Source organism: Labeo rohita, chromosome 10, assembly GCF_022985175.1.
Source record: "Labeo rohita strain BAU-BD-2019 chromosome 10, IGBB_LRoh.1.0, whole genome shotgun sequence".
Taxonomy (NCBI): domain Eukaryota; kingdom Metazoa; phylum Chordata; class Actinopteri; order Cypriniformes; family Cyprinidae; genus Labeo; species Labeo rohita.
Window position 1 is genome coordinate 24,201,928 of NC_066878.1, and position 22,100 is coordinate 24,224,027.

Genomic DNA, 22,100 nt, shown 5'->3' on the forward strand with positions numbered 1-22,100 from the left:
AAATATCATATCTACAGTACAGCATGCTTCAGTGCTAGGAAACAAACTTCATCTATAAAACAAAAGCATCATAACATGCAAACTGTACAGGTCATGTTATAGACTTGTTGTGCCAAACATCATAAAAGCCTTTGATTTTACTTACACTACATTAAACTTCATAAATGTGGAGTACAACTTTTCGCCTTACAGAACACGATGTGTGATGTGTAATTAAATGACCCTGTATAAAGTAGACCAGCATTAAACCAGTATTTCTTGACTGTTGACCTGCAAACAGTGCTTTGGTTTGATTTGAATATGAGAATAGTGCTGCAGGTGTCTCAGTAAATAATGCAAATAAGTGGCTTTTACTCTGTCTCAACCAATGGAAAACATACACATTAGTGAAGGCACAGGTACAAAGAAACCATTTCCTCTTATACATAACATGCCAATGAAGATGACATGTGCATGAAAGAACAAGAGCAGGCTTCAAGCAAACAGGTCAGTTTATGCTTTTCAAGTGTGTTGTGTGTGTTTATGTTGTTGACTTTTCTCACATGTTCTTCCTGAGGTTTGTTCATCCATTCAGGTAGAGTCCTGTCACCCATTATAGCTTCGTTTCATCTGTCTTTAACAACAAAACAACACAAAGCTAGTACGACTACACGGTAAAACTAACGTTAGCCTAAAACAATAACGGTTGTTTCCGAGTGACATATAGCGTGATAATAATGTTAATATTAATATTTACGTACTTTTGACATGCGTATATATACAATGAAGCACAAAGCACACGTTTACCGCTCACCCTGAAATGAATATCCCGCTGTCTTTCTTTGCATTTCATTCAGCACTTAACGTTTCTCTAAAAGCTTTGATAACTCACAGCCTGTCTATAAATATAAATTTATACTTATAAGGATCATTCGCAGTTACTTCAGCCAAACTCTCCCGCGCTGTATGTGTATGTGACACACCAAGCAGCGCCACCTATGGCTCTGGAGTGAAATGAGTGTCATAAAAAGCGCTTTATTCAGTTGTTTAATAAGAATGGCGTAACACTAAAGTAAATCAAATGTGAACAAAGTCGTCATGAAACTAGTATTGTGCATTATACAGTATTTGTATTAGTTGCAATGCAGCACAGTGCTCGAAGTGGTAATATCTCCATTTTTTTTAATTCTATGTTTCAATAATAATTTGCATATGCCAGGCGATGCACAATAGGACATTTGGAAATGCATAGTCTAAATCTCACAATTCCTCGTAAGCTCACTGCAAATCCCTGTTGTGCTTCTGCTTGTAGTGCTCATGACATTCATATACATGGGTCATTCTGTAATTAGGGGTACGTTTAGAATTTAACAATGTGAAGAAAAAAGTGTTCCTTTTTCCCAAAAACCTAAAACATGACCTTACATAGCTGCTTTGAAACAATCTATATTGTATAAAGTCAGTTGACCATATGCACAGATTACTTCCTTGTTTTAGACAAGCCAGCTCAGTAATTTCCGGTCAACTGTACTGTGCAGTAATATGAGTTTCCTTTGCTCGTTTTCTCTACATAATCGATTCACAATTTGAAGAAAAGTTTTGTTTGTCTAAGAGGATCGAACGTCCATGTATACCGTTTCAAGAATGACAAACGCGAGTGTAAAAAATTACAGAAGTAAATCCACTAAATATGCGCCAGTCATTGCTATAATTGACAGTAATGAGCGACCGAAACATCTGACAAGCCAATGTCAAAAACATTAAATGATTCAGACTAAATTCAGAGTAACAAAACTACAGCAGTAACAAGTTTGTGTTGGTTGAATATAGGCTGTTTAATAGCTTTTACAGTTCAAGATAAAACTTTAAAAATGTAATTATTAAATTAAATCTAAAATATTTCAAATTCATATTGATTCATTTTGAATGCATTAATTCTTATACCATTAATATTTAACTTATTTAATTTGTAGGGAACTACGTATACAGATTTAAATAATTCACCCTTATAGGCTGTTTGTGTCTGAGCTTATTTATTTATTTATTTTAATGACTTTCTGCACTTGCTATACTGTATACTTTAGTGCGGTAAAAGTACTAAAATTTGTTATACTAGTAATTTTATAATAAATCGAAAAGCAAGACTTTTCATGTCATCTTTATGAATGAAAAGTGAACCTTTAAAGTGAATTTTACTGCACAGATGTAGAGTTAAAAAATAATAAAGGCTTTAAAATATTACAAGATTTTAAAAATGTGTTCAATGTGTAAAAGTTTAGGAGCTGACTTATCATTATGTGGAAGGTCTAAACAACGCTCTGTGCATATCATGGTCAATTAATCCACTCTTGGTACAGGTTTAACCAATATTAGGGGAAAGAGAGAGAACACTTCTAGTGCTTCATCCATGTGCTTCTAGAAGAAATATCATCATACTGTGTAAATTATGAGAGAATGGGACAAACCATTACTTTTTTTTTTAAGGGGGGTGGGGGGTTCTTTTAGGTCGTAACTTAGTTGACAATGTTTTTTTTGGGCACAAATAAAACAAGTTATATCACAATAAATACTTTTATCATTATTTTTTAAGGGCAAATGTCTAGATAACCTAAACTAACTGAAGGCAAAACTATGAAATTGATTTATATTTTAAGGTACTTTTCACGCTTAAATGTAGAGTACAATGAGCAGCTTTACCAAATCAGACAGCTCAATACCAGGGTTGAATGTGATATAAACATCACTTTTGAACAAAAGATATGGATTTTTCAACATATAATAGTGTGATTGGGAAAAATATAATTGTGTACTAGTAAATTAAGCATCAAGGCTTTATATTGATGAAAACATATTAAAAATATAATTCACGGACATGAGATGTACTCACTATTATAGAATGACCCACATATACATACACATATACAGTGCCTATAGAAAATTGTCATACCCTTTTTGAAATAGTTACTTTATTTGTCATGTAGCCTGAAATCAATCCCCATTCCAAATAACTTTTCCAGCTTTATTTACAATTTTGGTCTTACAACATCAAACCAATAACAGAAAAAAAACAGATCTAAAAACTAGAATAACAGGGTTGGAAAAGGCATTAGTCCCTTGACTTAATACTTTGTAGAGACACCTTTTGCTTTAATTACAGTCTTTTTTGATATGTCTGTACTAGCTTTGCACACTTTGTTTGGGAAATATATTCCCATTCTTCCTTGCAGAATTGCTCAGGTTCAGTCAAATTCCATGGTGAGCATCAATAGACTGCTCTCTTCAAATCCATCCACAGATTTTCAGTTGGATTTAAGTCAGGGCTGTAATTTGAGAACATTCACCTTCTTATCTTTAAGCCATTTATTTGTTGTTTTGGCAGTTTGTTTATGGTTATTTTTGTGTTGGAAGGTGAATGACCTGCCATACATGCCAGCATTGTGTAAAGCTTGGGAGATAGTTGTCACATGCACAGACTGACCAGACCCAGCCATTAAGTCCTTCAAAGGTGCCTTTGGCCTCCTGGTAGCATCTCTTATCAACGTCCTCCTGACTGTCATCCACTTTGGATGGATGGCCTGATCTAGGCAATGTGCTGGTGGTGCCATACTATTTCCACTTCTTAATGATGCTCTGAACAGTACTTCATCTCAAACTATTTATTGAAACAAAAGCTAGCAACAGTGGTGGGTATACCACAACAAAAAAGGTCAATGTCTCAGTAACTTGAGTTTGTGTCCTTGAGCATCAATTACAGCTTGACAACAACATCTCATGCTGTTGACAAGTTGACTTATTGTCTGCTGAGGCATGGCATTCCACTCTTCTTGAAGGACTGTCCTTAGGTCATTGAGGTTCTGGGGAGCAGGGTTATGACCCGCTACATGACGACTCTGCTGATCCCATAGTTTTCTATGGGATTAAGGTCCGGAGAATGTGCAGGCCACTCCATTTGAGGTACCCCAACCTCCAACAGCTGTTCCCTGATAATGCGACCTCAATGAGCTGGGGCATTGTCGTCCCTGAAGATGAAATCAAGGTCTTTGTTGCTCATGCAGAGGCACAATGACTGGATTAACGATGTTATTCAGGTAGTATTGTCTTGTCATAGTACTATTCACATGGTGTAGGGCAGTTCTGTATTGACTAGACACACCTACCCAGATTGTAACACCACCACCTCCAAAGGCTCATCTGGTGACAACAGTGACTGATGCATAGAGTTCTTCTTGATGTCTCCAACAGCATTTGCGGCCATCATTTCTGCTCAATGTGAATCGACTTTCATCAGCAAACAGCACTGGCTCCTCATCCGGCGCAAATGCTCTCTGGCCCATGCAAGTCTCCCTAGCCATTATAGTCTGGGCAGGTGTGTCTAGTCAATACAGAACTGCCCCTACACCTTGTGAATGGTACTGTGACAAGCCAATACCACCTGAATAACATTGTTAATCCAGTCATTGTGCCTCTGCATGAGCAATGCAGGCCTGATTTCATCTTCAGCTCATTGAGGTCGCATCATCAGGGAACGGCTGTTGGAGGTTGGGGTACCCAACTTTCTCCGGACCTTAATCCCACAGAAAACCTATGGGATCAGCTGAGTCATCTTGTAGAGGGTCATAACCCTGCACTTGCTCAATGACCTGAGGACAGCCCTTCAAGAAGAGTGGGATGCCATGTCTCAGCAGACAAAAAGTTGACTTGTGAACAGCATGAGACGTTGTTGTCAAGCTGTAATTAATGCTTAAGGACACATGACAAGTGGTATAACCACCACTGTTGCTAGCTTTTGTTTCAGTAAATAGTTTGAGATGAAGAAATTACCATTGCATGCTTCTACTTAAATGCCATACTTTCATGATATAATATCACTGTAGCATGAACTTTTTAAATTTTCCATAAATTTACCCGAAAGCTTAAGTTTTTGTGAGTAGTTTGTGTGTATATATATATTTCACAGATTCTGATGCAGTCTTTATAATAGTAACATTTAATATAGTGTGATAATTTATAAGTTCATTACAATGAAATAAGGCATATTATTTTCTAATCTTGAAAGTTTACTAGTTTTAATTACGAAAGCATAACTCTCTCAAAATTTGGGAACGTTTCTTTTCATGTTTTGAGGTAAAATAAATTAATAATGACATCATGATAAACGACGTATCCCTGTGGCCATCCGTCCAGGGTTTTTCTCTGCCCCAGCATCCCCTACTTAGGACAAGCGGTTTAGAAAATAGACTAACATGTGTAAATGTGTCCTCATTCTGGAGTAGTATTGATACACCGCATATTCATCTGTGCGCAGTGTCTGTTGTAGTAGGCAAGCGATATGAGAGTTGAGCTGTGCTCAAGAGCGCGCACAGGCACGCGCCTGTGTGGTAGAGGGAGGGGGGATGGGTCATTGAGTTCATTCGCACTACAGCAGCGGCGCCCTCCATAGAGATCCGCTGTCTCTCTCTCGCTCACACTCTCACTTCAGGAATATGTGTCAGATGGATGGCGAGGCGAAAAACAAGAGCTTTTAAAATATGGTGCAAACGGTACGTGCCTCCGCGCTTCGCTTGACCTTTCATCAGGACAAAGGAAGTCGATGAGCCGTTTTAAGCGGAGCCGCTGCTGCCATTTTCAGGTCAGTCGAGGAGACTCGCCGGAGCTCGAGCTGTCGATAAGCGGAATAATACCGAGCGAAGAGATGGAGCGCTGCGAATGATTATGGCCGATAGTCACCGAAGGGGCACGGACAGAGGCAGAGGCAGGATGACATCAGGATACTCACAGCAGTATGTGAGCAGCAAAGCGTCAGACATACAGGAGCTGGCGTCCAAGCGAGTGGACATCCAGAAGAAGCGCTTCTACCTGGACGTAAAGCAGAGCACCCGCGGCCGCTTCCTGAAGATCGCCGAGGTGTGGATCGGCCGTGGCAGACACGACAACATCCGCAAGAGCAAACTCACCCTATCCATGTCCATGGCGCCCGACCTGCGTTACTGCCTGGGCGACTTCATTGATTATTACGCGCACATCGGGCTCCGAGGATGCCAGGCGCCGGACCGCCGGCCGGAGGAGCAGAGCAACGGCCAGGGTCGCGCGCCGGACCCCCGCCGGAGAACCGCGGACCAAGCGGCGTCCCCCAGCGGCTCCGCCGCGTCCGAGGAGCAGACGCACCGGGTGCTGAAGAGCGAGTTCATCGAGCGGGACAACAGGAAGTACTACCTGGACCTGAAGGAGAACCAGCGCGGCCGGTTCCTGCGCATCAGGCAGACCGTCAACCGAGGGCACGGGAGCATGGGTTACTACGGGCAGGGCATCGAGCAGACCATCGTGCTGCCCGCGCAAGGTCTCATCGAATTCAGAGATGCGCTGTCTCAGCTCATCGACGACTACGGCGACGACGAGCCCGAGCGGGCCTGCGCCCGGAACCACGACGAGTCGCCCGAGCTGCCCGAGGCAGCGTCGTTCCGCGTCGACAACAAGCGCTTTTACTTCGATGTAGGCTCGAACCGCTTCGGCGTCTTTCTGAAGATCAGCGAGGTCCGCCAGCCCTACAGGAACACTATCACCGTCCCGCTGAAAGCCTGGGCCCGCTTCGGGGAGAACTTCATGAGGTACGAGGAGGAGATGCGACACATCTTCACATGTCATAAAGAGAAGAGGACAGACACGGAGGAGCACGAGGATTGACGCAAACTACTTCTGAATTTCTGTTCTTAGTTGTATCTCTAGTCTCCTGCTGTACTAGCGGACGATCGCGACGGCACTTTACCGTTCGACCCCTTTCCGTTCTTGCCCACTGTTAAAGTTGATTTCAATCCAGGCAAAATCCAAGCGTCTCGTACCTGTGCAGAGAGGCTCTGCTGGGGTTGCAGTGTGTGCGCGCGCGCGTGTGTGTGTGTGTGGGGCCGGACAGGTGCAGTCTTTCAGTAAGTGTGTATGCATGCATGTGTGTGTGTGTGAGAGAGAGAGGCAAACGGAGTGTTTAGTAGAGCATTAGGATTTGGTGTTATTACATCCAGTACTTCTTCCCAGGCTTAAAATATAAGGGGCTGCTGTGCAATTTCTCAAAGCTGGGAATCAAATAATCAAGGTCCTATCAAGCACTTATATCAGAGATGCACTGCACACGATCGAGTGCGGAGTATTTTGACGGTCCAAAGTGATTTTTTTAAAAGCTTGACTTCATCTCAACTGCAAGTCTTTGCCATTGCACAAATAATACTTTCCCTATTTGAAATTAGAAACCAAAAAGTGCATTAATATTGACATTATTTGGATGAATTATTTACACACTAGTGTAATGAAAAATACCTAAGCTAATGAGGCTGCTTGAACTGTAAAGCATCAAATATGACACTGACATTGTGTGGCCATGCTTTAGCATAAATGAAGGGACACATGAAGATTAGTTTTTTTTTTTTTAAGTTTTTAAAAGTGGCTTTAAATGATGGATTCTAAATCACTTTTGATAGGTGTGCAATATATTGTTTTTCCCTGTCAGTGGGGTTAAAACGAGAACTGTGCAAAACAAACATAAATAGGCTCATTTTAAAATCACAGACTTGACTAGTTTAGCTTGGTTTGTAGGGTTATGTGGTCTTATGTTGAAAAGAGTTATCACACTGGATTTACGCAGACCTATAAAACATTTAAATGCATTTGACCTGATGTCATTCCTATCAAAACAATAAATGTTTAAAACTAAATATTGTCATACACACATATTCTACTGCATAACTAATAAGTAATCATTCATTTTTTAAATAGTGTATGATAAAATGTAACAAAAATAACAAGCAATTTGCAGCATCCCCACATGTCCTTGACATCCAGTTCGTTGGATTGCAGGAAGTGGTTTGTGCAGATTTTGTCATACTAAAGTCTACACTGAAATTGGGCGTACTATGCACAGTATGTGTTTTGCATACTGAATTTTATTCAAATATAATATAAGCAGTAGTGGACTATTATGAAAACACAGCATATGTTAACTAGATGCCTTTACTAAAAGTTTTTTCCTGGGGTTGTAGCATTTAGAGGCATGGACATACATGCATCTAGGCAGTTGTTTTCTCGTTAAAGCACAACTAATGAGTATTTTTGTTGGTTTTAGGTCTGGCTCGAGTTGGCTTCTGTTTATTTGTACTGTATTTTTTGTCCAGCTCACGAGAAAAGCAATTCGTTACGGCATTTATTTTTTTCTTCGTTCGTAAGCATGCACGTGTGTGTGTGTGTGAGAGAGAGAGATTTATGTATTTATGTTTTACCAGAATATTACTGAATTATGGGTACATTCTGTGGGTTAGTGTTAAGAAGCTGATCTATAACAGACACCTCCTACAGGAAGCACTTTATTCAAACAGCACTTTGAGCTGCTTCATCTGCTTTACCACTGCAAAGAGAACCTTCATTTGTGCCCCATGTGAAAAGAGTGACAATCGTGCTCCCAAATGAACACCTCAGCCTTTCAGAAGTGCATTCATCTGTTTGCTCTGTGTGCTTCTTGGTTCATTTCGATCAGATTTGGTTGCAGCGTGTGATTTCAAGGGTTTGATTAGCATATCACTGACACCAAGTATTCAGTCTGTGATTGTATTGTTCTCATTGTGTGGTTTGTTTCCTATGCCTGTCTGCACACAGATTCCATACAATAAGGGCTGCTAGAGGAGGCAGTATATACTAGCGTGGGTCATAATGGCTAGTATGCAGATTTCCCGAGTTTAGAAGGTAGGAAGGTTGAGGCAGTTATTTTAGCCTCAAATTTCTAACCTTTTTTCTACAAAGGGCATCAAAATACCTTTGAATGGCAGCATCTGGTTGTCCTCTTTTACCTATAAAGCAGTAAATGCATAGCTGGCGCAAAACTGATGAACCATGTGCACTTTAAAAATCTGAGTACAGGTTTGTTCCCAACAAAGAAATGCGTAGAGGTATGCTTGTTATACGTGTATGTGCAATGCATGACCAGAAGAGAGCAGTGTTCGTATGATGTTTTTCTCGCTTTATGTATAGGTGGTATACAAATATTGCTAGTGTACACAATTTATCTCCCTGATGAAACAGCTTATTTAATTTTAAAGGAATTATTTGGGAAGACGGATGTCTGTTTTCCTGTAGTGTTAGAGGAAACAGGTATGTCAATTTATAAGGCCATCTCAAAATGCTATTATATTGCAGCTATATCTGAGTTACTCTAAACACTTGAATTCATGAAATTGGACTGTTATGCATAACATGTACTGAAGTCACAGTTTTCAGCCCATAGGCCTTAAAATCATTACACTGTGGTTGTAATGATTGACTTTAGGGTTACGAGTTGTCGTTCCAGCGTAGTTTGCCTTCATCTCTAAAATGTAACATGTTGTACACATGGCGTTAGAAAACAAAAGAAAAGGGAAAAAGGTGTTTCGACCTCGCAAATAAAGGTGACCTCGCAAATAAAATGAACAATAACACAAAGCAAAACAGAAAAATGTTTCAGTTCGGGGGAATATCAAAATATAAGAGCAGAGATGCATAAACTTCTGTATGTGTTCTTGATAGTGGTGTGGGTAATGTGACGTTCTAAAAAAGAAAAAAGAAAAGGTTGTTCACCAACTTTCTTGAGTTGTTTCCTTTTATCTTTGTGTTGACCATCTGCGGTTGGAATTAAGACGTGTCAGTGTTTGTTAAATGATTTTAAAAGACGGCAAAATTTACAAAAAAAAAATGTTTTGGTGTATCTTTTAGATAATGTAATGTAGTGTGTCCTCCTGTAGAGCCTTCGAATACTATACGACTCAAAAACAAGAAAGAAATGGTTCTGTCTAGTAGCACTTTCTTTTCATGTGAGTACTGTATTAGTTTCTGTTTAACATGTATGGTACAGTATGAATAATCCTGATTTGCCTTGTAATGTTTTTAAAAGGTTGAAATATGTAGGATACATATCTGATGAAATATGAAGTTTTAAATTTGACGTTCGTGCATGCCAACAGTAGGGTCCTGACAAACTTCAAATATATATATGAAAAAATGGTGCTATATGAGAACATATAAAGGTGCTGAACTGGACCCTAGCTGCATGCATATTGAATGACAATGGAAGCAGTAGAGCAAACCCGAGGCTAGACGCTGTTGTCAATCTCGAGATAGACGACCAGATGCCCTTTCTCAACGTGAGCAGTTTTGCGTAACTGTAAATCATGCACACATTACAAACGCTTGTCTGTGTCTGTGCGGCCGTGAGCCTGCGTTCCAGTCGTGTGTGTGGAGAGGCTCCCTGTCCGCAAGTCTGGCTTTATTCTCCAGTTAAGGTTGCTTTGAACAGGATGACATAAGAAAGGTGCGTTTGCTCATATTAAAGCTGCAGCAACTATGTCAGACATGCAGCCAGGGAGCAGCCCATCTGCCATGGCTGATACTCAGTCTTTATGGTGAATAACACAGCACATTATAGAACTGGTGGGTAAGAACTTGAATCAGCAGACGTGTCATGGTGGATATCCTCACCAAAGTACATGCTGAAATGTTTGATGCTTATTTACAGTTACCCAATATTTGTGTGTAAAAGTTCCACAGACAATCTAATAAAGTACAACTTTTTTATGTTTAAAATGTGTCTTTTGGTCAACTCTTCAGATGTCATTGGCTAATACTTTTATCTTTTTCCACACTGAAGTTATTCAGTTAATGAACTTATTTTTGTTAGTGGTTTATACAGTATTTTGGTATGCCATACTTTTGGCATAGAAAATGCCAGTGTTCAGTAGTTTTTAAAATTAGTGCTTTGAGACCGATGCCTCTATTACTGGAAAAACAAAGACCATTTTCTTTTACTTTTTGTGCTTTTGTTTGGCTAGATATACTGAATCTTAACTGCAATGCCTTTCCATGTGTCAGGAAGAACTATCCCTCTGACTCATGGTCATTTGAGCTGAAGCGCTGAGCCATGATTTGTGATAGCTGCCCGATCTTAGCCTCTCTGGCCTTTTCTTTTAGAAGTACTGGTTATTTCTAAAAGAGTTAATCACACAGTTGCAGTATTTATTTATTTTCAGCTGTTTCACAGAGCGACATGCATAGGATGGTAAGTGTTTTAAGAACGTTTGTCAGAGATCCAAATCATTCGCAAGAAGGAAGAAAAAAAACTGAAAAAGGAAGCAGCTTCATTTGCGGGTGTGATGATGGGTGTAAACGCTGAAAATAGAAACTTCTCTTTCTGAGAATGATGGTCAGTTGGTGCATACCTCCAAGTAAAAATCATTTCTCATGTTTCATAAATGATCCAAAGAGCATCTGTCTGAAACAAGACACATGTTGGTCTTTGGAATTAGTGTAACTCAATAGTGTTTTGTACAAAAAGAGATGAAACAACCATTTAATTCATTAAATGTCATCTAGAATGTTTATAGATTGTCAAGAACAAGGCACAGGAATATACTGGCTACTCTTCTTCTATGAAGCCCTGTGGCAACCTTTGACCCACATATCAAGCAGAAATTCTCTAAAGTAAAATTAAAGTATACATATATATATTTTAAAACATGTTCTCATCTTTTGTGTATGTGGGTGATATTTTTCGAGGCTCATTGGTGGTTGGACTAAAGAAGAACCCGTGGTGTTAGTAACAGTACTAGGTAATTTCCTGTGCCTTTGCTGTTCAGCGTTTGAGGTCAAGCGTTTCCTTTTTGGTATGTCTCACTTGATGTTCCTCAAACTGAAGTGACAAACTTCACACAGTTCCCTGCTAAGACATCTTAGCTCATGTCATACATGCTCAACTGCCATTTTACATGATGGTAAGTACCCAAAATTTAGTTCTTACAAGTTTAAATGATTGTTTTTCTTTCAACGTATTTGTACCTGTTAGTTTGTTTGCTCGGTTATGCGGTAGACACGTGATTTTACTTGTATATAAACATTTCACATACAGACATAGCTGTGTTTTTACACTGTCGTGCTGTCATGTGGTACATAACCAACATGTAGTTTAATACAACTAATACAGTTTTAGCCAAATCTTTTACTAGAACCCATGTGATTGTCAATGTTGCATAATAGCAACGTTCTCTAAACATTAGTTTAGTAACGCAGAACTGACCGCTTTCAAAGGCTGCTTTTGTATATACATGTAAAAGCTTACATACCTGTCAACATTTACATTTCATTGATCTGTTTTACCATGCTACGTGTTGAGGTTTGCTGTGGCAGTGTGATTATTTTCCAAGATGCGTTTCTTTTTTTTTTTTCTTTTTTTTTCTTTTTTTAACAACCCCCTTGTGCCAAATAGCAACTTATTAGCCTGTTTAAAAGGTTGTTGTTGAAATAAAAACTCAATTACTAAATAAAAACCCATACAGTCACATGGTAAATAACAGAAACAAAGAGCTGACCAGGTTTAACAACGTTTATGCAAAGTTCATGTTTGTAGCTCTACAGCATAAATATAATCTGGGCAACAGTGAAGCTCTCACTGCCTTGACACTTGGTGCAAATTGGTTTTACCATATAACCATTATTCATCGTAAAGGCAGTTATCTATACAAAAAGACCAAATAAAACAACTGTATGGAGTGAAAGAGCAAATCAGTTGATACGTGGTCTGTGTTTTATCTGTTTGCTTGGCGCTTGTAAAGCGGGTGACAGCTTATGGTAGTGTTTTGGAAATATCTGCTGAGCAAATAGTCATCAGACGGAATGTAGACTCTCTTTTTACATGTTAGATTAATGCATGTATGTATTTTATTTTTTATTTTTTTAGCGTGAGTATCAGTTGTAAACAAGTATGGAGAAAAAACAGCGTGAGGAGACCTTAGAGGGCTCCAGATCACACCAGTCAGCATTGACAGGAACCTTGGCACTGAAGAACTTCACCATCCCCAGGAAGAAACGGACCTCTGGAGAAGGTTTTACTAGATTTTCTCAAAAGCCAAATTAACAAAATAATATTTGTGATGGCATTGTAAACATCCAAACTGTTTCATGATGGTATTGTCATAATCCAGAGTTACTGTTACATTCATCAGCTGTTTTTAAAAAGTGCTTTTTGACTTCTTTTCGGTCAGTCCTTTTGGAACGTTGTCCAGAGGAAAGCCGCGATTACAGTCTCATTCAGACAAAACTGAGAGATTCCAAGCTAGACACTAGAAAGGACAGCGCAAATGCATGGGTCTGGAAAGATGTTTATTTAGTGCACAATGAGGAGCTCCTTAAAAAGTTCTCTGAAAAAAGGTAATTACATAAAAACATTGTGTGCAATAACATGCTGGCGAGTTGCTAAATTTTCCAGCACACTTTCAGTGATGCTGCTTTATTGCTTTTTATTGCATATCTGTTACCGCTCATCAACTGACTACAGAGCAGAGATGCGTGCCAAAGGAAGACATGGGAGAGAAATGGAAGAAAGATTCTGTTTTTTAGCTGCATCGGATCAAATGACAGCCCAGATTTATCAGCACGGTCTACAGGTTGGCAGCACAGTCCAGTATGCCTTGGGAAAGCCATCACATGGAGTATATCTCTTTAGGCATGTTGATGTGGCTCTGAAATCTAATACCAGCATATTAAGTGCACAAAAAGTTGTCATTTTCAAGGTTTGTTGAATGTTTCCTGTGTCAGTCTAAACAATGTGTAATATTGTTTATTTATGGAATGACAGTAGTTTTTTGTGTGTTTTGGGGCCTCAGGTTCTTTATGGAAAGGTGAAAAAAATCGCTCCAAGCTTGGACTGGAACAAAACGCAAGATCCCACAGTGAGCTTTGACTGTCACATGTGTAAAGATGCAGTGTCCCATCGAGACACACTTCACCAGCAAGTTATAGGCTCCTCTGTAAGTTGATTTAATTGCAGAATAGCAAATTATCCAGTCAGTTGGACTGAATAATCAACAGGAGTCTAAATAAAACATTTCTGTTCTAGGTTTTTCTGTTTGACTTTAATGAGAAGCAAGAGCTCACTGAAAGACCCAGGCAGTGTTTGCCGTATGCAGTAGTTTCACTTGTTCCTGCCAGCAGTGCCATTCTGACTCTACCTACAAACATATCCCTCTCAGCTTCAGTGCTACCTATTGGCCAAGTGCATGGTGAGATAAAACAAGAACCGTTATTTTTATTATTATTATTATTAAGACATCGCATACATGCCCATCATTATCAAGTCAAGTTTATTTGTATAGTACTTTTCACAATTCATGTGCCGAAATGTATGTCTCAGTGTTTATAATGCATCAATGAAAGTGTGTGTGTTTATTTTACCCCTGAAAATACAGCAGACCGTTTTAAGGCATGTACTGTGGCAGAGAGAAGAGGAAAACGAGGCGCTGCCACCGTTACATTCAAACATTTTGGCACGCCGGGCTGCTTTGAGACGGATTATACAGCTCAGAATCCAGGAGTAGAAGCTTCACTTCAAAAAAATGATATGCTAAACACTCAGTCATTCAACCCAAAACAGCACTGGATTGCTGCCGGTGAAAACGCAGAATCTTCCAGCAGTTCAGGGCCAGTTATGGATCACACTGCTCTCTCCCAAAGCTTGCTGGGAAAGAATGCATTCACGAGTAATCACAACAAAAGTACTGCAAGCACACATGGAAGAAAGGACGATACATGTGACATAGTACCTCAAAGTCCATTGGACAAAATTTCCACCATAGTGTATTCTTCACGCTCTGTTAGGGATCCTCGTCTGTCTAGACAGGAAGCAAACCAGACCAGCTGCTCAGAGGCTGAGGTAGCATACACTAGTTCAGAATGTGATAATAAGAAATGCCAACCAGACCATCTAAAACAAAAAGACAGTTATGGAATTGCTGGAAATACGTGTGATTTAAAAGAGCCATCAAACATGGACACGTCCTCAAAGATTGATCAATGTGCGTATACCCCAACACTGCCCTCAATGAAGTTATTTAAAATGAAGTTCCAAAAATATGCTGCCTACTTTAGAATGAACGAGGAAGAGAGGCATCAGAAAATTTGGTCACAAGAAAACATGTCACCAGAACAAAAGCAAGAATTAGCTGACCGTATACATTTTTACGAAGTTTATTATCAGAAGTATAAACAGGGATTGCTCTTTCAAAATGTCAGAGAGACAAAGAAGACCTCCGGCCTGTCTGAAAGAGAGCCCAAAAATCACATTTTACAGACAAAAGACAATACAAACAAGCAAAATCAGTCAAATGTGTGCCAACCAAAAAGTCATGACGCTGCAAGTTTGTCAGATAACAAAGATTTTGTTAACAAAGACAAATGTTGCACAACTCACGTTCATGAGACTAGTCATCCAGAATCTAGTGCAGTAATGTTGACAGAAAAGGGGCAGGATCAACCACCAGAGACTCACCAGGACTATGTCAATGATGGATGTCTGAATCAGTCTCCAGATAAACTTTCAGAGCAATCACTGGTGCTGAGATCATTGAATCTCAACCTCACAGATGAGAAAACTGATCTCAAGCACCCAAGTCATTTAACCTCTAATGAAGCTAAGCTTAATCACAGTGTAGAATGTGAAAGGGAGTTGTCCAGAGGTGCAGTAGAGGACTTGCAAGAGACTCAGTCAACTTCAAGTGTTAACTTGGTTGAAGAGCCCAGCACTGAATCGTACCTTCCGTATGCAAACGGCATCGATGACGCAGTCATGGATATTGCAAGCTGTGTTGAAGTCTCTAGCTGTGGGACATCAGACAACTGTGATCTCAGTCTTGCCAGGGGAGTAAAGGAAAAGCAGAATGGGACAGGTTTTAGCAGTGTTCAAGGGATGGATTCATTTAGATGGATGAAATGCTGTCCAGAGCTTGATATTGAAACAGTAAAGCAGGACAACAGTGCTCATTCAGAATTGTACAAAAGAATTCAACTGGATCAATTATTGCCAAGCATGTTTCAAAAGAATATTTTCTCCTCAAGTGCACACAGAATTATGGGCAGACCTGCAGACAACATTTCCGAGCTAAAAAATGAAAGCAAAGATCACACCAAAGCTGAAACTGACCTAAACATGAGATTCTTGGAAGATATCCATCTCCAGGTTACTCTGAAATCCTGCAAAACATCTGCTGATACTACAGAAGGGCTTTCTCTATCTGAACGATTTTCAAAAATCAAAGGACTTGGAAAGAAACTAAGTGAAAGACACAACAAAATTATTCAAACCCCAGGCGTCCAAATGTGCAGAAGCGAAGGATGCACTGAAACTGCAACTTGTAATGTTGAACTAATACAGCTACTATCTCAGAGGTACAGTAAATCTAAAATGTATGTGCAACACAAGCGCTTGAGCAGACCAGGCTGTAAGAGGGCATGTCTCAAAAAACAGCGTACCTTTCTATCACGAGGTCACTCTCTAAAGAGGAGCAAATATGTCAAGAAGACACGCTTTTGGAAAGCAAAGAGGAATCTCAGGAGAACAACTGTGTCAGCTGACAGCCCCCATGAAACGGTAAACAGCAACACAACATCAGACTCTTCAAACAGTCAGTCTGAAATAGTCCTTACAGAAAATGAAGCTCAAGACCCAGACTCTAATTTAAGAATAATGCCTCACACATCTGATGACAGACAATCGCTACATGTTCAAGCCTCCCAGGAGGCTAATACCACTATTCCTGAGACCAAACCAATAGAGGAGCAAAAAAATCCTACAGAACTACTTTCAGAGGATCTCCATAAAAGTGATTCAGTCTGCACTGAGAAGGCAACAAAAGATTGTATACCAAATCTAATCCCAGTAATGGTGGATAAAGGTGAACAAGTGAAGACAACAGAAAACATCTCCAATCAAAGCCAAGCATCCTTGATCACATGCACTAGCAAAGAACATGGGGTTATCACAGAGTGCAAAGAGGAGACCGTGCTGCTCAATGTAAGATCAGAAACTGTACAGAATCCATTAAGCAAGGTAGATGACAATGTAGATGCTTCTGAGAGTCTGAGTATACATGATTGTGAGGTTTCAGAAACACACAGTGATATGCCTGCAAGCAACACAATCAACAGTCATAAAACTGAGCTCCAGACAAACGTGACTCCAGAAGCCAAGGAAATGGAGACTATGACTGATACAGCTGAGACAGACACTATAAAGTGCAGTGAGCAAAATGCAAATATGAAAAATACCCTAAACGTGCAGTGTTTTGAAGGAAGAGAACACATGTCAGCAAGTATCCCAAACATGAACCAATCACGTCTCAACATTTCTACCAATGCATCTAATGTCAGCAGAGTTTGGAGAAGTGATTCTGAGGCATTTGAAGAAACGACGTCAGATTCAAAGCAGTGTGATTCCGAGGCTTTGAAATATGCATCAAATAATGTTGTTGATCTTACTGTTGATGATCCAGATTTGGATGTCCAATGTGAAATTTCTTCAAAACACACAAAGAAGAGATGTGACACCAGTGTGCTTGGTTCTACCAAACCACCAAGTACTCACGCAGTCAAAAACAACTGTGGTTTAAGGCCAGACCAAAACAAAAACGATGGAGCAACCTCACCTGAAACCCAGCTCATTTCTAAACTAAGAGATTATTTGAACAAATTTGAGTCCACTGTTAAGAAACAAGAAGCTGTGAATGAAGATCTTAAAGAAAGACCAGTGGTGTGGATAACACTTGACAGCACAGCACACAAACAGCAGTTGTTTGAAAAAAGCCAATACTGTATGGTAAATGTTCCCTGTCTGATGCCTCATGAGGGTGATGCTGGTAAAAAAGACCATTCAAGTGAATACACCAAAACCACAGTTCAAACTAGGAGGGTTCTTCGAAGTGAACATGCTCAAAATGGAACTGATGTTTGCCTATTAGTGCCGGTTGAATCTAAGAGAGGCCGACGATCTTCTCAAACCAAGCGAACCAGTAGGCAAAGATCAAGAAGAAGCTCAGTCACTAGTGTCAGTCCTGACAGTACCAGTGTTTTAGACACCGTCAAAGATAATAGTCCTCACCCTTTGCCCCAGGTGAACGACCGGAATGCTGTTTTCCCAGAAATCTCCAACAATAATACCCTTAATGCTCAGTTACAGATGCAAAGAAAGAACACAACGAGCCAACAAAATCCCTCTGTGAATTTAGACAGTTTATGTGAACGACAGAGTCAAGAGAATCGATCTTTGAACACCATAAAAATCATTGATGATGCCAATGTGAGCAGTACGTTCACTGACAATAAATACAGCATCTGTGACATTTCAAGCACGCTCAAAATGGCTGACCAAACAGCCTCATTAACCGAACTTGGATCTTTGCAGTTTAAATGCAAAAACATGTTGCAGCATTTTATCTCAAATTTTGAACAAGATCAGAAAGTGCCATTCCACCAATCTTTTGTTTCAAGGTGTCTCATCTTAGAGCAATATTTGGACCATCCACCTGCACAAGTAGACCTGAATTACGAAGCGGTGAATTCTTACTTGGAGTTGCAGATGATGATGGAAGCTTGGCAGTTTGTAGAAAACAAAATAAACTTTCTGAACTGTAAACCTACATTTAGGAGTTTGCTATGGTATGACCCTTCTCTTTACGGAGAACTCTACAAAGGGGAGGTCGGCTTTCAGCAGCAATCATCGTTGTTTGCTTCTTTTCAAAAGATCCTGGCCCAAGAGGGATACAGTAAACTGCAGGAATACTACAGTGCAGTGTCCTCCTTGCACCATCAGCTCCAGGCCGCCCCTGACGCATCTTACTACATGTATCTAAAGAGTAAGCGTGAGCTTCTTGAAGCTGAGGCTGCACTCAGAAATCCCCATGACCTTAAAAGCTTCTTTTTATCCGTACCAATGTCTGCAATGATCAATTTTGGAGACAGTTTGGAAAGATTGGAAAGGATACATAAAGTGATAATGACTTTTGTGGAAACTCCATCGGATCAGTTGCCGGGGACTTTTGATGTAGGCAAAGCAGAGCATCTGTCCATTACATGCAGATATCTCCAAGAAAAAGCTATTTTCATGAAGTCGTGCAATGAAATGATTAGCAAAGTATCATGGTTTGGAATCGAGCACCTTCTTTATGATGCCTCTAAGGTTCTTGTATGGCAAGACATGAGTCATGGTGCACCAAGTGAGGTTCTCAAGACATACAAGAATTCAAACCCACAGATTATTTTCGGGGTGACAGAGTCAGGTGTTACTCTCGTCAACAAATTGAAACAGCCAGCTCCGTCTGTGGATGGAGCAGAGACCCCAACAAAACAAAAGTGTGATGCTGCTCTGAAACGTAAACGTTTGAAGACATGGACGTCCCCTCAACCCAGTGTTGCACAGGTAAGACTGTGGTTGGTATAACATGTGAAGATTGAAAGTCAACATAAAACTTTCTCTGAAATCACTTTTTTTCTTTTCCTTATAATGCTTATAATGCATTATTATAGCAATCTCTCATTTGGTCTGGCCCCTTACATTAACACCCACTTTTTACGATCCGGTCAGTTGCTAATAATTAAGAATGATTTCTCTTTCACATGGAAAGTCACATTTCACATCTGACTTTTAGGATGTTAGGGGTGCTAGAATTGCATGATAGAGATGTTTAATTCAATTTGGTTGCAAAGAAAAACATTGTATATGTTTCTAAATGTTTGTTTGTTTGTTTGCAATCCAGAGGGTAAAGGCGGACAAGGACGTGGCTTACAAAATGGCTAAAAGGAGGTAGGAGACATTTTCGCAAATTAATTTAAAGGGTTCCCTGCTGAAAAAAACAGCTTAAACCAACCTAGGTGGTTGGCTGGTCTTAGTTGGTTTAAGATGGAAGTAGCTTGTTTTAGCTGGTCTCCCAGCCTGTCTAGGCCAGTCAAGCTGGTTTTAGCTGGTTGTTCCAGTTGGTCTCCCAGTCTGACCAGCCAAGGAAGTGGCCAAACCCCCTCTAAAACCAGCCTGCTGACCAGCTATGACCAGCTAAGACCAGTTATTTTTTTTTCAGCAGGGTTACTCCACCCCAAAATGAAAATTTTGTCATTAATTACTTACCCCCATGTCGTTCCAAACCCATAAAAGCTTTGTTAGTCTTCAGAACACTGATGCATTCTGAGAGCTCTCTGACCCTCCCATAGATATCAATGTAATTAACACGATCAATGTCCAGAAATATAGTAAGGAGATCGGTAAAATAATCCATGTGTCATCAGGGGTTTAACTGCAATTTTACGAAGTTACGAGAATACTTTTTGTACACAAAAAAAAAAACAAAATATTGATTTTAATCATCAGTTCGTCTCCTCCCCGTCACCCTAGCAGCATTTTGTAGCGTACGCCGTTTGCGTTCAATGGATACACTCCAAAATGCCGTAAAATTCTCTAACTTCGTAAAATTACGATTGAACCCCTGATGACACGGATCTCCTTGCTACGTTTCTGGACATTGATCGTGTTAATTACATTACTGTCTATGGCGAAAAAAGTGAGTGGCGTTACTTATTTGAAAAAGTAACTCAGATATTTTCTTAGAAATTCAAAAGTAATGCGTTACTTTACTAGTTACTTGAAAAAAGTAGTATTATTACATAACTCGCATTACTTGTAATTCGTTACCCCCAACACTGAACACGTTTCTGGACAGTGATCGTGTTAATTACATTGCTGTCTATTGGAGGGCCCGAGAGAGCTTTTACGGGTAATTAATGACAAAATTTTCATTTTGGGGTGGAGTAACCCTTTAAGAATTAAATGCTAAATGATTTTTCAATTAGCCTTTAATTGCATGGTTTGAGGTACATTTTTAACAATCCTATAATAAATGTCTTCTAACATCTTCAGGGCATCTGTTTCATCCCTAACACAATGTAACGCTGTGAACCCCCTTTTCCAAACAACTCCTGCAACCCGTATTGAGAACCCAAGCCCTTACTACGCTCTTCCTCACAGAGTGGATCCAGGACATTGGGGAATGGTTAGAAGCACTGCAGTCGACTGGAATGCCTCTAACTTAGCCCCACCTTTGCCTTTGACGTCTCATGCACACTCTGAAATAAATTCCCTTCATCTGTCTAATAGACGAGCGACTTTATCACATTCTGATGAAAGGAGATCTTTAGCAGACATACAAAGACCTCAACAGCCTTCAGTCTCGGCTCCTCCAGCAACTTTACGAGGAGATTCTTGTGCTACACGTCTAGCGTTTGACAGTGTTAAATATCAACAAACTAACGCTGCACAGCACTGTCCTGTTCTCTCACAAGAACAAGTAAACCAGTTCAGTTTAGCCATGACACAACCTTACAGTTTACCAAATTGCCCCTTGAATGCAAATTTGCTAACTCCTCCTCTCTCAGTTCAGGCTTTGACACATGTCCCTATGCCCAGCACGGTTACTGCAATTCATTACCCCTACTTCCTGTTGAATGGACAAACATACACCACAGGCTCCACTGCAGCCATTCACCCTGATGCTAGATATTATCCTAAGACCATTTAGGACTGATGTACTATGAGCTACAATTGAATCACATAGATATGAATTTTGTAAGTCAGTTACAGGGAAGTTATATCAAAGAACAATTTCAGGGGTGGCCAGCGTCGTTCCTGGAAAGCCACAGTCCTCCAGGACTCACCTACCTGTAGCTTTCTAGTAACACTTCAGACCTTGATTAGCTTCTTCAGGTGTGTTTAATTAGGGTTGGAGCTAAACTCTGCAGGACTGTGGCTCTTCAGTACTGATGCAGGACCGGCCACCCCCAAACTATTTGGACATTAAATCCCACTGATTCATAAATGCACTTGGTGCTTTTAAGCAAATGTACTTTAATGTGACTCTGTATATATGATAGAACACACATGTTCTGGTAAAACCTTCCATGTACTGTATATAGCAATGTTTTATACAATGATTTGATGTTCAGTTACTTTATTGTAGTATTTATTGCAATTAAACATTTATTTTCCACAAGTTAACATAAATAAAGAATGGTTTGATAATTCTGCATATTTATATAAAAAATTGTTCTGCAATATACTGGCCAATTAGCCTACTTAATAACAATGCTGCATTCAAACAAATACTGTTTTTTAGTCTCTTACACATTTGTTCCATTAAAAATTCATTAGAAACATGAAACTTACACTATTAGACTACACTACATGGGTCCTTCTTTTGGAAAATGTGACAGCTCCTTTTATTTTTATATTTTTAATTATTATTATATTAAAG

General features: G+C 39.8%; 3 protein-coding genes across 7 annotated transcripts in view; 2 read left to right on the forward strand and 1 right to left on the reverse strand.

Annotated features, from left to right (window-relative positions):
- Positions 1 to 954, reverse strand: part of wrn (WRN RecQ like helicase) — a 47,085-nt gene extending 46,131 nt beyond the window's left edge. For all 3 annotated transcript variants that reach the window (XM_051120928.1, XM_051120927.1, XM_051120929.1), the window contains exons 1-2: positions 794 to 954; positions 543 to 613 (exon numbers count right to left, since the gene is read on the reverse strand). In XM_051120928.1, the coding sequence (XP_050976885.1) occupies positions 543 to 593 (51 nt within the window). In that variant the 5' untranslated portion in view covers positions 594 to 613; positions 794 to 954. The remainder of the gene's footprint in view (positions 1 to 542; positions 614 to 793) is intronic.
- Positions 441 to 21,868, forward strand: LOC127171949 (uncharacterized). Of its 3 annotated transcripts, none has more exons than XM_051120923.1 (9): positions 441 to 486; positions 12,716 to 12,860; positions 13,020 to 13,185; positions 13,313 to 13,547; positions 13,641 to 13,784; positions 13,874 to 14,036; positions 14,223 to 19,222; positions 19,560 to 19,606; positions 20,711 to 21,868. In XM_051120923.1, exons 2-9 carry the CDS (start codon positions 12,740 to 12,742, stop codon positions 21,366 to 21,368), a joined length of 6,534 nt encoding a protein of 2,177 aa, XP_050976880.1. In that variant the 5' UTR covers positions 441 to 486; positions 12,716 to 12,739; the 3' UTR covers positions 21,369 to 21,868. The 3 variants fall into 3 exon arrangements, with proteins under 3 accessions (XP_050976880.1, XP_050976879.1, XP_050976881.1); XM_051120922.1 differs by lacking the exon at positions 441 to 486 and adding an exon at positions 11,614 to 11,753; XM_051120924.1 differs by lacking the exon at positions 441 to 486 and adding an exon at positions 11,614 to 11,753 and having other exon boundaries at positions 14,226 to 19,222.
- On the forward strand, positions 5,374 to 10,569 carry purg (purine-rich element binding protein G). The gene has a single exon (XM_051120934.1). The coding sequence runs from the start codon at positions 5,686 to 5,688 to the stop codon at positions 6,658 to 6,660; it is 975 nt and encodes a 324-aa protein (XP_050976891.1). The 5' UTR covers positions 5,374 to 5,685; the 3' UTR covers positions 6,661 to 10,569.
- Positions 21,869 to 22,100: the final 232 nt, after the last annotated feature.